The sequence below is a fragment of the Castanea sativa genome, chromosome 6, assembly GCF_040712315.1.
Source record: "Castanea sativa cultivar Marrone di Chiusa Pesio chromosome 6, ASM4071231v1".
NCBI lineage: Eukaryota > Viridiplantae > Streptophyta > Magnoliopsida > Fagales > Fagaceae > Castanea > Castanea sativa.
The window spans coordinates 41,590,332-41,606,870 of record NC_134018.1 but is presented as its reverse complement, the minus strand read 5'-3'; the positions used below and the strand labels follow the sequence as shown (position 1 = coordinate 41,606,870).

The 16,539-nt window shown below is 36.3% G+C and overlaps 1 protein-coding gene across 1 annotated transcript; it reads left to right on the top strand.

The window, feature by feature from the left end:
• The first annotated feature begins 2,015 nt into the window (after window positions 1-2,015).
• LOC142638746 (uncharacterized) lies at window positions 2,016-7,698 on the top strand. The gene is made up of 7 exons (XM_075812812.1): window positions 2,016-2,388; window positions 2,475-2,577; window positions 3,104-4,237; window positions 4,556-4,618; window positions 4,759-4,964; window positions 5,287-5,405; window positions 7,269-7,698. The coding sequence occupies exons 1-7, from the start codon at window positions 2,332-2,334 to the stop codon at window positions 7,375-7,377; spliced, it is 1,791 nt and encodes a 596-aa protein (XP_075668927.1). The 5' UTR covers window positions 2,016-2,331; the 3' UTR covers window positions 7,378-7,698.
• Window positions 7,699-16,539: the final 8,841 nt, after the last annotated feature.

The window sequence follows — 16,539 nt, the reverse complement described above, 5'->3', positions numbered from 1 at the left end:
CAGAAGGTGAGTGTGGGGATAAAATTGGGAAAAAAACAAAAAAGGAAAAAATATATTTTATTGTGAAGATATATTATTTTAATGAGTAGAATAGAAAAATAAAAATTTTGATGTTAGGGTATTGTAAAATGGTATGATATGATTGATAAATTAGATTTTTGGGATGGTAAAATATGATAGAATTAGAAAAATGAATGCTAATTCTCTAGTCATGAACATTTGGTGGAGAGTACAAATTTTGAATTTGTGGGACCTACAAAGGCAATGGCAAACCTCGTTCGTGGTGTGAGTTTTTGTATTCGTTTCCAGGCAAAGCCCATCAGTGCCGATCCTGTGACAACCTTTGAAGGTTTTATGTTTGAGGACTTGTACTACCCTAGTAAAGTGTGCCTCGTAGTTGTCAAATACTAAAGCCAATGTAGCTCATGGACATGGAGGATGAGGTCGTGGTTTCAACAACTGGATATCACGTTGGAAACTAAAGTCAAGCTGCTGGATTAATAACTTGATGCTTATTCTATTTTTCTCTTTTTTTCTTTAAGTTGCTGTTTTGGTGTGGCATCTCTGCTACTCTCCTAATTCTTATTTTCAGTAAAAGGACATTTATAAAGATTGAATTTTGCATTATTTGCAAGAGGAATTGATGAGTAGTTTTTCAACGATATTATGATCTATGACACTGTCATCCACCACTAACACATGGGATTGCTCCACATTTTCCATCATCCCCTTTGTTGAAGAAGACCTACAGAACCAGCTGCATCCATATGTTCCAGATCTAAGAAACATAGAGATAGAGACCTTTACAGAGTCACTAAAAGAGAGAGTGTGTGTGTGTGTGAGAACTGAGAAGTATCAACTTATCATTATTATTTTTGCATTACATATTAAGAACATAATATCATCATTATTATTATTGCAATCAAAGGTACAGGTAAAGTTGTAATGCTAAATGATAATATTTACAATTACTGCAATTTGCGAACCTTTATACCATGGCGGCATGACCTGTTTTCTTTCATGTTCTTCAAGGAACTTACATGTGATAGAAGGATTCAACATAACTAGTTCAAAACATTAACTTCGAGTATGAATCCGGACAGTAATATGTTAAATTGTTTATCAAGATGCAATTGGTTTACCTTCCCAGATCCTCCTGAGTTTCATGCTAATATGTGTTAGACCTTCTACAAGCAAGCTGAGCTCTTCTTAATTGTTTCTACCTCCACCTTTTTATGTAAACTTTTTTTTGGGGTGGGGGGGGGGGGGGGGGGTAAAAATTTAGACTTTAACTTTACAAGGTTGTTATTGCAAAAACTCTCAATACAATACTAAATGTTTCCACATGATAGGAAGGGAGATTCAAATTTTGAACTCAAGTCATTCTCATTTGAAAGCATAAGCAATGCCATGATAATAAAAGTATAAAGACTTACTAATTGACTTTACTATTGGGGTGTCTTTGACAAACCCACCAAGGGTAAGCTAATCTTAGAAAGAAGTCTTCTAGTGATTCTTACAAGAGATTCAACTAGATATTCATCCATACCTAGAGGAAATAGTTTGTAGCTTTATGATGAAATTCGGGGCATGTTTGGTTGAGTAAAATTATTTGTAGTTTTTGAAAATACGTGTGGGTAAAAAAGTGTGTAAAAATACATGTAATATTGTTTAAATACTGAAAACTGTTGTTAAAATACACTATCAAACAGCCTCTCAATTCTTAAAATCTTATAAATCACTCCAACCCTGTAATAATTAGTAACATGTAACTGTAAATAACCCTCCTAATAATCAAAGTGAGTTAAGGTGGCGTGGAGTGGAGAATGGTGTGGGATAGAAATTAGAAACGCGTGGGAAAATTGTGAGATGGCGTGGCATTGTTGTTGGGTTTGAAATAAAAGTCCCTCCACTTCTCCAACCTCATTTGAATTTGAAAACACACCCACGTTGTTGCCCTCCAAAAAAAACAATAACTTAATAATAATAAAACTCTAGAACACTTATTAGTAATTGAATCACTACTACTGAGAGACAACCTTCGGCGTTTGCAAATTGCAAAGCGCGCTCTCCCTCTCCAATTCAAATCCAAATCCAAATTAACACTACTTTTACTACTAATCAAATCTCCGAAAACAAAGATTATCTCAACCCTAGCCCACTAGATCAACCAAGTTTCAATCTTTATCTCCGCATAGAACAATAACAAAGATTCATTTTTGTTCTTGACCCATTTGATATTTTCTCATATTTTTGTCAATTCTGAAGCCCACAATCCAGATTTGTTTGTTTTGATAAAAGGGTGTGAGTGCCAAAAGTATTGTGTTTGAAATGAAAACGAAGGATCAAGGGGAGCGCTCTTTATTGATACCCAGATCGGATTCAAAGGTTGGTTGGTTGGTTCCCTCTTGCTCTCGTGTTATTTTTGTTTCTTAGGTACATGTTTTTTATTTCTTGATTTTGGGTTGTTATAGATTGTGAGTGAGAAGCGGGGCAGTGCTGGATTCGAAGAAAAATGTGATCTTTCTCGTAAGCGGGTTAAAATGCGAGATCTTGAATCAGTGTGTAGGTCTGAAGGCAAGTCTTATTTCAATCTCTGAATTTTCTTTTTGGTTTTGGAAATTAGTGGAAAAAAGGGTCTTGATTGGTTAATATTGAGTCAGAAATGTATTGCAAAGAAGCTTAGTAGCTTAAGTTAATCATTTTTTGTCTAGGTTTCTAAATTGTAGCAGTATTTGCACTCCTCTTTCAGTTGAATTTTTTGCCCCTCTTGTGTATTAAATTTGGTGGACAATGAGCATTGCCAGTTTATTTTCTTCTGATTAAATAATATATTTAGAGTTCTGATGAAGCAGTTTGTGCACTTAATCAATTTTTTTTAACTACAATAGAAGTTGATCCAAAAAGAAAAGAGGAAGTTATGAATTACAGATAATGATGTTTAAGCACGTTACATGGGTTGCACATTTGGTTTGATTTTGAGACACAAATATAACGTATGTACCATATCTTTTCTGTTTCTTATGTTACTTTCTTGGTTTCCTATCTAGGACAGTGGATTTAAGCTGTTCAAAAGTAGTAAATTCTTGCATTTATGCCACAGGAATCAATTTCCATTTTCAAAAATCATTGAAAAACAGTGAGTCTGGTGATCAGTCTCCATTTGGTGAAGAAGAGATGTCCCAAGTTACTGAGGTGCCTATAACATCTGACTTGGATGCTTCTCAAGCTGAGAAAACTGGAAATAACTTATTTCCAATAGCAGTCAATCTTGCCCATGGACCACTAGATCTCAATGCTGAAGCTTGTGCTGCCAAACATTCTGTCTTCAATGATACTCAGAAATGCGCTGAGAATTCTGGCAAACTATCTTTGCTTCAGAACCATGGGAGAGAAAATAACAATAATTGTGTAACCTCCAGAGGCGTTAGCTTGGATCTTAATGCAGAAGATGTCTCTAGCTCTGTGAACCAGGACACATCTTATCCTTTAAAAGTTCATGAACGTTCAAAGTCAAGAGACGTCTCTGAGTGTGGGAGTACTGTGGAGGGAGATGAAGATCCACTACGGCGTTGGAGGGAGATGAAGCAAAATGGTTTTCTCTCGTCTTCTCATGGAGGCATACCAATGCCAAAGCAACGGACTAGGAAAAGTAAAAGTGATGTGATCAAGAAAAAGATGGAGCTTGCAAAGAGAGAACAAGTGGACCGGTTCACTAAGATTGCTGCTCCAAGTGGATTGCTCAATGGATTGAACCCTGGGATTATAAACCATGTGAGAAACAAAAAACAGGTCCACTCCATTATTGAGGCCCTTGTGAGGTCTGAAAAACTCGAAAATGGCAAGGTTGGAAGCAAACATGCAGCTCAGCTAAATAGTGAAAGTACAGAAGCTGCCAACAGGAAGGACCTGGAAAATGTGGATGATTCAGGAACACAAGAAGTCAGCTTTTCTCATGATGATGGATCGTTATGTTCTTTGTCCGGGATCAGACATACAAGAGGATATCCTGTAGCAATGAGTAAATCTTCTAATTTGATTACTGGGGGCACAGGTGGACATTGTGATCCAAGTATGATAGAGAGGATTTGTGGTAAAACTTGTGACTCAGACTCCACCCTCGTCAGTCAAGATTACATGTTAGAGCTGAAGTTATCGTCATCAAATCAGGCATCCGAGAATGCTGGCCCTTTGCCTAATGAGGAATCAGCAGCAAACTTTGCCAGCTCTATAAAGGGTTAGTATACAATTTTCTTTACAACTTTGTTTCTTTGATTGTTTCAAATGTCTACTGCATTCTCTATTTCATTTTCACAAATTTTATTGAAAAAATAGAAAATGTTCTGCAGAAGAAGTTTGTATTTTGTTGGGAGCAAGGTAGTTATTTGAGTGTACAACAGGAAAATGTGTTAGTTCCACGGGTTATAAGTTGGATTGAGGATGAGGTGATATTATAGTAATTAGGCATAAGTATTTCAAAGTTATTAAAGTTGGTTTAATGTGGCAATGAGAAAGAAAAAGCACCTCAGCTGATATGAATGCTTTTTTTTGTCAGCTGCTGATGTTGCTTCTCAATGGTTGGAACTTCTTCATCAAGATATTAAAGGACGCCTTTCAGGTAATGCCCTTTTCACCACCATGCAGGATCGTTATGAGTTTTTTATTATTATTATTATTATTATTTTTTTTTTCCTCACCTGTTTGTGAGTGCTTTACTTGCATTTTTTTTTGATAATGTATATTGTTCTTCAAATACAGCTTTGCGGCGTAGTAAGAAGAGAGTTCGAGCTGTAATTACTACAGAGTTGCCTTTCCTGATGTCAAAAGAATTCTCATTTAATCAGGAGAATGAGAACTCTACTGATAGATTTTCTAATAGTGCAAGTGCTGACATGCATCATGCAAGATGGAGCACAATGTTTGATCAGATGGAGAAAGCGCTTGCTGAAGAAGAGAAACAACTTGTGAGTATATGAAAGTGATTTTTCTGTTTCATTTGCAGAATTATTCTGGCCGTATCTGAAACAATGAAATTCCCACCCTTACTATCTGCCACATAGGCATGCTTTGCATGCACTGTCAACAAACTTGGGACACACAATTTACCTTATGTGAATCTTTTCTCCGGCTATTTGGCTTCTTTTTTTCTTTCTTTTCTTTTCTTTAACCTAGCAATTCTTGCCTTTTTAAGTAAAATAATTATATAAAAAAAAACCCTCAATTTGCTCAATGGAAAAGTAGGAATGAATTTCTGGCTAGTTAATGCCTTATGATCATGAATTTCAGGAATGTTGGTTGAACCAAGTAAAAGAAATGCAGCTGCATTGTGACCAAGGCCTGCAACATGTCCACTGGAATGTGCCTTTTGGTTTGAAACTGCTCGGAGCATCAGAAATTGACCCCAGGTAAAGTGTGTTATAGTTGCTGCTGTTATGATCAACCTATTTTTACTAGCTAGATGTACTGGTGGTACATTATACGCCATATTTTTCAGCTCCAGTAGACATTACATTATATATATATATATATATATATATATATATATATATATGTATATGTATATGTTGTATGCCTTATTCCAGTGTGCCTTTTTTAAAAGGAGGAGAATACCTATCAGGCTATCACCACTTTAAATTATTTTGAGTCTGAGAAGATTTCTTAGGTTATAGCATGTTTCTATCTTGAAGTTAGCAAATATGACAAACGTAATATTCCTACATCTGTTGCAAAGAGTAGTTTGAGCTGTACTTCCATGTGAAAGTCAGGACGATGAGCCCTACTTATTATGCATTTACCTTCATATTGTTTCCAGAAAATTTCTCACAGAACTTCAGAGATAAGTGCTCAGTGGAAAGCCAAAGCTCTTTTTCTATTAAAAACATGTTAAATCACTAACCAAATTGAGTCTTAGGAGTTCAAGTGTAATGATTTCTACCATATTTGGATGTACCACAGCCAAGAGTTCACCCTATGCTAAGCCAGTCACAATTTGTTTCCAACTTGTATAAAAAAACATGATTATGTGCTTTCCTTTCTGGCAGTAATTTTGGTTGTGTCACAGCTTCCTTGAAATTTTCTTTATTAAGTTTACAATTTTTTTGCTTCTTTCTGATTTTGTTGACTTGTTTTCTTTTCTTTAAAGATAGATAAAGGCTTTGCTGCTTATCAAAGAACTGAATTCTTTGGTCAATTGCATTTTTTGTTTGCTAACATGCCATGATCTCATCATTGAAGTCAGAATTGTAATTCTAGCAAATTTATGTCCATATTGTATCGGGTTGTAGTAAACTTTCCCTAATAGGTTATTCTTGCATTTCATTATAGTATTGTGGAAATCATAAGCACATAAAATAATGGCCTTTATAATTCTAGATCTAATGTATACTTGTCAACAGATTAATTTTCAGTATAAACTTGATTTCATGTGTGGGAATTACTAAATTTTTTCATAGTCTAACTCTTGCATTTTCAACTCCTTTTTTATATACGTTGAAGTTTCACAAAGAAATTATGCCCCCGTTTGTCGGTCTTAGATTCTAAATGAGTATGTCAGTATGCCTCTTGCCTACAACACAGGAGTTGTATATTAGAACTGTCTAAAAGAAAAAAAGTTTCTGTTGGGAAACCTACAATTGGTACACTACTCCAATAAGTATAGGGTGGTGGCTGTGGTCAGGGGGTATTCCCTTAGGTCCACGAGTATTTGAAAAAAACGACAAACAAACCAAAAAAAAATGAAACAGTTGGATCTCAGTCAGTTCTGGTTGTGGATCATCTTTTACTCCACTATAAGTTTGCTCATGCTTTGTGGAGTGAGGTTTTTCTTATGTTCGGGGTTCAGTGGGTGATGCTGAGTGCAATTGTCTCTCTTCTTTTCGCTTGGAGGAATTGGTTGGGGAATTATTCTTCAAATGTTTGGAATATGGCACCGGTGTGTCTTATGTGGTAAGCATGGAAAGAACGCAATGCCCAAATTTTTGAGAACATTGAGCGACCTATTGATTTGTTGAAGACTTCACTAGTTAGTTATTTGAGTGGTCTCGTATTTGGGGTCTCTCACATTGTATTTCCTTGTCTGATTTCATTATTTCTGTTTGATTTTCCATTTGATTTGATTGTATCTTTTGCATTGTTGTGAGCTTACAATAGTAAACACATTGCACTTTTGCTATCAATAAAACTTTTATTACCTATAAAAAAAAGTCAGTTCTGGTTGTGAAGATTTTTGTCCCTAGTTTTACAATTTTATCATTTTATTCATTTTGCAGATCAAGAAAAGCGGATAGCTCAGAAAGGGAACTAGCTGTTATGGCTGCTGCAGCTTCCATTTACTCGACGTCCAATTTTTTATTGTCAGAGAATGTATGCTGTTTCTGACTTTAACTACAGTCTTTTCCCCTGTCTAGTTATATTGACTCTTCTCCATGATACTAGGCCTTGATAAACCTCCATGTGCATTAAACAGCTAATTAGTAGGTCTTTGAGTGGATAAGCCTCTTCTGAGTTGTTGAGCTGTGTAAGACTAGAAGAGATTTTTTTTTTTTTTACTTGATATCCTTGGCAGTGTCTGGTAGTTGTAACTCTTAACTGAATGAATTAAATTTTTTTGTGGGAATATTTTTTTTTTCCTTGTTTTTCTGGACAGAGAACAACTGTTGGTGAATTTCAGATTTCTAATGCACTTCCTCTTGGCAATAATTTCTTCCGTAAATGTATTCACTTATTGGATTTGTCTTTTATGAGAATTTTACTTCATCAATTACTAGCTTTTCTTCTGTTATCTATTGTTGCAAAATGTTCATTGAAAAGTATAAAGAAAGGTTCCTATGCTGGGGATATAGCTTGGAAGAAATTTTCACCAAAATATCAGAATGTCATTTCTCTATCCTTCTATATCTTGGCCTAGGTAGCAACAAGCTCCTTGTCGTAGTCCAAGGCACTTCTTCACTCATATATAGTTGAACAGGATGGATGACTTGTGAATTTTAATTACTTGAAGACACTATCTACCATTGCAAATAAACTGAGAAGCATTCCAAATGCTCCAGACCTCAAATGCCTCTATCTTACATGTTTAAATGGGCTTTTTGCCACGAATTCTTTGTAGATTCATGACTTCTCTTTATTGGTTTGCATTGATTGCAGTTGAGAGCTTTGGTTGCAGTTGACAATTGAAAAAAGTTAAATGTGGTATCAATCTAGTTTTCACTTGTAATTTGTAGAAGTGTAATGAAGATTGATTTGGTGGTGATTGAGGATGCAAGCTCACAGCAGAGAGAGAGAGAAAAGGCCAATGGCCTTCGGAGTTTGGACTAAATACTGCTTCCACTCATATAAAAATGGAATAGAAGTGAAATGGACAGTCTATTTTAGAGTTAAAGATTACAATTCCTGTATTTAGGCCTGTCCACAGGTCAGGTCGGGTCAGATCGGGTTTAGGCTTAACCCGCATCTGACCTGACCAGATCAGTTGGACAAACTTTCAACTCGCTGCCGACTGAGAGGATGATCAGTTTGGACAGGTTGGAACAGCAACAAACGGCGGTCGGGTACAGTCAAAGACGAGATTTGGAAAATAGAGAAAATCGGCGAGAAAACGATGAAAATCGACCAAAATCCTTTGAGATTTCGCTGGAAATAGCAAAGATCTTGACTAGATCTGGCAAAATCTCGCTAGATCTAGCCAAGTAATCAACTACATCTAGCAAAATCTTGCCGGATCTAGCCAAAAATCATCTCAAAACTGGCTAGACGATGAAAATCGGCCAAAATCTTTGGAGATTTCACCAAAAATAGCCAAGATCTCGATTAGATCTAGCGAAATCTCGTCGGATCTAGCCAAGAACTCGGCTAGATCTAGCGAAATCTAGCCAAAAAACATCTCAAAACTTGCCGGATTTATCAAATATCGTCGGAATATTTGTGAGTCAGTCGGATCAGGTTTCTCGGATTTTGAAAGAGAACTGACATCCAACCCGTCAAAGTTGGGTTTTGGAGGAACCAAATTGTCACGGACCGTCGAAGAAGTCGGTTCGGTCAGCAGTGGTTCGGGTGCGGTCGGCAGAGGCGGGTGGGTTAGGTCCCACGGTTGACTAGACAGCCCTACCTGTATCTAATAGTGTTTAGGATTGGGAGTTAGAGTTTGAGAATCAGCCTCTCAAAAAAACAAAGGCTTAAATTTATTTACCAATCACTTCTTCTAAACCTCCTAAACATGGGAGCTCTGTACACTAACTATAACATACATTTATCTAATAGTGTGTAGGATGGTACATCTATTAAATTTTAAAATGATGATTATTTAAAAAAAAATTAAAATGATCAAGATACTCTTAAATTTGTAATATTAAATTTGAATAATAGAATAAATTCACTTCATGGTATTTATATAAGTTGAAGTTTAATATTTATTGTTGTTTTGCTTTTGTTAAACTATAGCATTTTGGCCCACCTTAGTCCATTTTAATTGTAAAATCTATTGGCAAATAATTAAATGGTTTTGTTCAAATCTATTAGTACATGAAATCATTTAAGCTCTTTTAAAATTAATATTAAATAAACCACAAGATCTTTTAAATAATGCATCTTATGAATGCTTTCATTTAAATTTTTAATAGTTAAAAGAACATTTAAACAATATCATTTATTTACTAAAATTTTTACAAAGTGGCATAATTGGTTAGTGTCACATCAACAACATAATAAAAAAAAATTAATTATTTTTTAGTGATACTGTAGTTAGTACAAATTAATCTATATAATATCTAGTAGCTAAAGTATAATGTTTTAATTTATTTTGGTCCATTTTAATTGTAAAATCTAATGATGAATAAGTAAATGAGTTAATTTAATTATTTTGTCCAAATCTACTATTACATGAAGTTATTTTAGCATTTTTTTTAAATTAATATTAATCAAACAATAAGGTCTTTTCAATAATGTATCTTACAAATGTTTTCATTTAAATTTTAAACAGTTAAAAGGAACATTTAACTAATATCATTTTTCAACAAAAAAATTTACAAAGTAACATGATTGGTTAATTTCACGTCAACAATATAATAAATAAATGCCTAATTATTTTTTGAGAAATGATATATTCACAACCTTTTCACAACAAATCTTAAATGACAAATTGTTACTAGTTGTTATGGGTGAGCAAAAAAATAATTTAAGTTGTGGATTCAAATTAAAACGAATAACAATTTACTATCTATAATTTGTTATAAAAAAAATGAATAAATTGCACTTTACCCACCTGTGGTTTGGCCCGTTTTAACAGTGCTCACCCGTGGTTTAAAAGTTATAACTTAACCCACTTATGGTGGCCTCCGTTAGACCCCCGTTACCCACCTCTACCCTTTCCGTTAGAAAATCTCATTTACTATATAAGCTAAAATTAGAACCCAAATAAAACCCTAAAAAAAGAACAAGCTCTCTCCCTCCCTCAACTTTGGAACCCCCAAAAATCCCCAATCTCATAATCCCTTTCTCTCTTTACTTTGATTGCCAAAGTGAAACCCTCGAACACTTGCAAGCAAGGAGGAGGTGTGCTAAAGCTTGGGTTTTCCTCTAAATCAGGTATGAAATGACTTTCTAGGGTTTACTATTGTTGTGTTTTTTCTTTTCCAATGTGTAACAATTGATGAAGGAAATTCGGATTAAAGTTTTTCTATCATAAAATTAGTGGTTTACCATTGTTTGGTTTACCATTAGTGTGTTTGTTCTTTTATAGTTGACATTGATGACTGTGGTCCCTAGGAATATTTTGGTTAGATGCATCTTTAGGTTGTCTATGGTGCCAAGGAGACAAATTGTTTAGTTGGTTGTGTTTCTTGTCTCCCCTAACCCTACGTTAAATGGTATTTTATGTTGTACGAAATTATTTTGCTTTTGTCAATGATTGATGCTTTTTGTGCATGTCTTGGTTATATATTTAATTATTGTTGTTTGTGCATGTGTTTTAACTCTTGTAGATGGCTGCTGAAATTCGTTTTGATTTTATTATTCATCATAGTGGGAATTTTGAGTGGAACCCTGGTTTAGAGTATGTAGGTGGTGAGGTATCTGTAATGGGTAATGTTGATCCAGATCTACTAAGTCATTTTGAGGTACAAGACATTTGTGCTGATATTGAGGGACCTATTAATAGTAGGATTTATTATTTAATACCTAGTGATGACTTAGAGCAAGGGTTAAGGTTAATTACTTCAGATGATGATGTGACCTACATGTGTGAACTACATGCTGAATGGCCAACAAATGAAATCACACTTTATGTAAAACCTGAAGTTGAACCAATTGCTATTGAAGAACCTATAGTTGAACCAGATCAACCAATTGCAATAGACCAGCCATGGGAAATGAATGATGAAGATGATGATACTGATTGTGAGGAGGTGACCAATAATGTCTCTGTTAGATCATCTGTGGTTGACCAAAATGATGTTAGTGAAGAACCTGTTGAGGGTTTAAGGGATGGTAGTGTTGGTGGAGCTGTGCATATGGATGACCATGCTACCCATAGACAGAATGTGGATGACAATGCTACCTATGGACAAATTGTTTGTAGTGAAAATGTTCATATGGATGAACCTGATTGGCTAGATGAAGGGTATGAAAGACCAGATTATCCTGATGACATATTTGGTGCTCAGGTACCCAATATGAGGGAGCATCAAAGAGATACTAAAAATGTAAATGAGGGAGAGCATTTGAAGGAGCCAGTTAAAGATAATGGGAAGAGACCAGAAGCTGCTACCAGTGATCAAGCTGCTGATGATAATGATTGGGCTGAAAAAGCTCTTGATGACGATGACACTAGGAGCATTAACAGTTTTGAGGATGATGATGAAAGGGTGAGATGTCCAAAGTTTAATGAGAGGAATGGCATGAGTAACCCTCAGTTATGCAAAGGTATGAAGTTCCCAAATGGGAAGGTGTTTAGGGCTGCCTTGAGGGAATATTCAGTGAAAAAGCCTGTGGACATTAAGTTCAAGCTTAATGAAAAGACCAAAGTTTCTGTCCACTGCAAGTATGAATGTGGTTGGAGGGTATATGCATCACAGATTGCAGGAGAGTTAACCTTCCAGATAAAGACCATGGTTCCAACTTGTACATGTGGAAGGACATTCAAGCATAGCTAGGTCACTTCTACATATGTGGCTAGGAAGTAGTTAGATGATTTCAACAAAAACCCTGATTGGGCAATTTTTGGTGTGAAGCATCGAGTTATGCAGAATGTGTCTGTAGACTTGAGCATAAATCAAGTGTACATAGCTAAAAGGAAAGCTAGAAAGCTTATACTAGGTGATGAGAGGTTGCAGTATGGGAAGCTCAGGGACTATGTAGAGATGATAAGAGTAACTGATGTGGGGAGTAAGGTGATTCTGCAAACTGAGATTACTGAGCTTAACACACAACCCAAGTTCAAGAGGATGTATGTATGTGAGATACAATGCACAGAAAGTTGGATTCTTGGGGGGGGTGCAGGCCACTTGTAGGATTAGATGGTTGCCACTTGAAGGGCAAGTTTGGTGGACATATATTATCAGCAATTGCAAGGGATGGGAATGACAATATTTTCCCTGTTGCATTAGGTGTAGTTGAGCAAGAAAACAAGGATACTTGGGTGGGGTTTTTACAAACATTTGTAGATGATATTAGGAGGCCAAATGAGTTGACTCTGGTGTTCATTTTAGATAGGCAGAAGGTAATACAATTCACTTGTTTTTTGAGATTTCTGTTTGTTCTTAGTCATTACATTTCTACTTTTTGAAAGTTTTGTTTTTGTTCTTAGGCAGATGGTGTTCATTTTTGTTCTTTGGATGTTTTTTTATTGTATTTATGATAACCAGAGATTGATACCTGCCATAGAAATGTTGTTCCCAACAGTTGAACATAGATTCTATGTGAAGCATATTTACAACAACTTTAAGTTAAACTTCAAGGATTTAGAATTGAATGTTGCATTATGGAGGTGTGCTGCAGCAACAATAATTAGGGAGTTTGAGAAGAGAATGCAAGATGTGAAGGAATTGGACAAAGAAGCATGAGAGTATCTAGCAGACATCCACCTAACCCAATGGGCCAAGTCACATTTCACTCCAAGAACCATCTCTGATTGTTATGTGAACAATCTTAGTGAGTCATTTAATTCTTTGATACTAGAAGCTAAGGACAAGCCTATCATTGCCATGCTAGAGTGGATTAGGGTTAGGTTGATGACTAGAATGTACAGTAAAAGGATTGGGATTGAAAAATTCACTAGTGACATATGTCTAAACATAGTGCAGACGCTTGAGCAGTTGAAAGTTGATTCTAAGTCATTTTCTATTGTTCCATCAGGTTGCTATATATATGAGGTTGATAATGAGTATGAGAGGCATGTGGTTAACCTTACAAGAAAGTGTTGTACTTGCAGAGTTTGGGATTTGACAGGATTCCCATGTAAACATGGTGTTGCAGCAATCTATAAGAACCTGGAAAGGCATGAGGATTATGTGCATGCATGCTATAAAAAGGATGCCTATGTGGCTGCATATAAGGAGATGATTACCCCACTGCCTAGCCAAGATGAATGGGTTGAAACCAACCAACTTGCCCCTGTTGCTCCAATTGTGTACAAGCCTCCAAGCAGGCCGCCAATGAAAAGGAAAAAAGATGCAGATGAGCCAAACAACCCATACAAAGTTTCTAGGTCATATAGACCTATAAAATGTGGGTTTTGCCATAAGGAGGGATATAATTCAAGGTGTAAGGCTGGAATAACTGGTGAGATACCATGGCAAAGGAGACAAAGACTTGAGAGGCAAAAAAAATTTGTAAGTAAAGCAAGAATGTGTTCACTATAACAATTATATTACAAATCTAATTCTGATGCAAGTAAATTCTTTTTGTAGGGACAAGGAACAAGCACTAACCAACCAGCAAGCACTGACCAATCAAGTCAGGGTGTAACTTCAGTACCTCAGCCAGCAAGTTAGTCACCTACGTAACCAGCAAGGAGGTTTGCAAGGCAGCCACCCTGGTTTACCAACCAAGTAGCTAACCAGAAGTCAGCCAGCCAACCAGTCAGCCACCTAGGCAACCAGTAAGGAGGTTTGCAAGGCAGCCAGCCAGCCAACCAGTCGCCCAGCCACCCACCTAGGCAACCACCAAGGAGGTTACCCAGGTAGCCAACTACTCAAGCAGGCAACCAGGAAACAAATCAGCAAGCAAGGCTGTCAACAAGATTAGCAAATAAGAAGGCCAACCAGACAACCACCATTCAAGCAAGGCAGCCACCTAGATCTGCAAACAAGGTAGCCAACCAGTAAGCAAGGCACCCACCTAGACCAGTAAACAATATAGCCAAGCAGACAACCAGTCAACCAATAAGTGGGGTAGCTAGCCATTTAACAAGAAAGCCAACCACCCATCAAGCAAGCCAACCAGCCACTAAGGCAGCCAATAGGCAAACCCTACACACAACCAACTGAAACATCTGCTTCAGCTTCAAGTAGACTACCACCATCTACAGCAGATTCAAGTAGACCACCACCAAGTAAAGCACCCACAGCTCAATGGTTCTCATGCAACCATCCCATCTCTCATACTCCTTAGGAAACATGGGACACAAGAAAACCTCTATCTCAGGTATATACACAAACACAAACACCACCCTTTATACTAACATAAAACAATGGATTAGATCTTGATATGGAATTGCTATGTATTTTGCAGCCTCCAAGGGAGTTGGTACCACCAAGGGTAGTTGAGAGCAGTCATCTATTCTCATATGAGAGGAGGTGGATTAAGAGCTGAGACATCTGGTACAATGTTTTCAACAGGAAGGGGAAGGGGTAAGGACAAGGGCAAGGTTTTTGGGAAATGAAGATTGGAGAATGTGCAAGCAGAAACTTTACTTTACTTTACTTTTTTTTTATTGTGCATGTCTGATAGTGGCATGTCACCACTTTTTTGTTATTGTGCATAACTTTCTACTGTAAAGTTTTTTTGTTATTATCTTAATGGGGACAGAACTACCCATTATTGAAGTACTTTGGCAGTGTTTAGCCATTAATGTTAGGTGGAGTTCACTTGTTTTGAACAATGCTTATTATATATGTATGGAATGGAACTCTTGCTTTAAAACATACTTCTTTATGCTTCTTCAATTTATGTAAACAGAATCTTGTGGGATGCATGTGCAATTGACCCTTATATAAAGAAGAACAGATTGCATACCCTATTCAAATTACAAAAACACATTACAAGACAGCATTACACATTACATAAACAAGACAGCATACTCTATTCAATTACATAAAGAACACATTACAAGGCAGCATTACACATTACATAAACAAAGCAGCATGCTCTATTTAATTTACAAGATCACATTACATAAAGAACATATTACAAGGCAGCATTACACATTACATAAACAATGTAGCATTACATAAAGAAGAACACATCACATAAAAAAGAACACATCACATAAAGAACACATTGCATACTCTATTCAAGTAAACAACAACATTACATAGTGCCAAATACATAGTTACCACTTTTCTTTTTTTTGTGGTAGTACCCAAATTTATACAATAACTACAACAACTTGCCTTCAAGGCAGACTCAATAGCTTTGTTCCAAATTCTCTCATCCTTCCAAAAAACACAAAAAAAAACCTCCATGACACAACAAGTACAAATTTGTACTTCTGTAATTTCTTTTTAGCTATCCTCTCTCTAACCCTAGCTTTTTCTTTCCTTCGCTTGGCTACTTTTTCCCTCTCAATAGCTGTTGTTTCCCTATCACTAGCCTCCTTTTCCTTTTCCTCTGCAACTCTTGCTTAATTCTTGTATATATTGAATCTTGCAAGGATAATGGGTGCAACTTCAGACCCACACTTACATGTTTTGCCATCCAACCACCTAAAGTATTTACAAGTAGGTTCATCATCCTACAAACAAAATCAAATTAGGGTTATTCATAAAGCCAACAAAACCAGAAAATAAAAATACAAAAAGGAAAAAAAATCTGAAAACCAACTGTTACTCACCACATCATAGTAGCTACACCCATAAAACCTTCTCCCAAAATTGTTCAAGGTCCAAGCAGTCCATAGCCGACAATAGTCAGCAGAGCATAAATGGTAACTGGAACCCGAGTAATAACTTGAAGAAGACATGTTCAAATTTCACTTTGGCAATCGGAGTACAGAGAGAAATGGGTTTAGGGATTTTTAGGGATCTTGATATAGAGGAAATGGGTTTGGGGTTCTAAGGTAGAGAGAGTGAGAGAGCTCGTTCTTTTTTTAGGGTTCTATTTGGGTTCTAATTTTGGCTTATATAGTAAATGGAATTTTCTAATAGAAAGGGCAGAGGTGGGTAACGGGGGTCTAACGGAGGCCACCACAAGTGGGTTAAGTGATAACTTTTAAACCACATGTAGGCACTATTAAAACGGATCAAACCACATGTGGGTAAAGTGCAATTTTTCCTAAAAATATTGTGGATGTAACACTCCTCTTATTTATTATTGTTGTGGCTCATT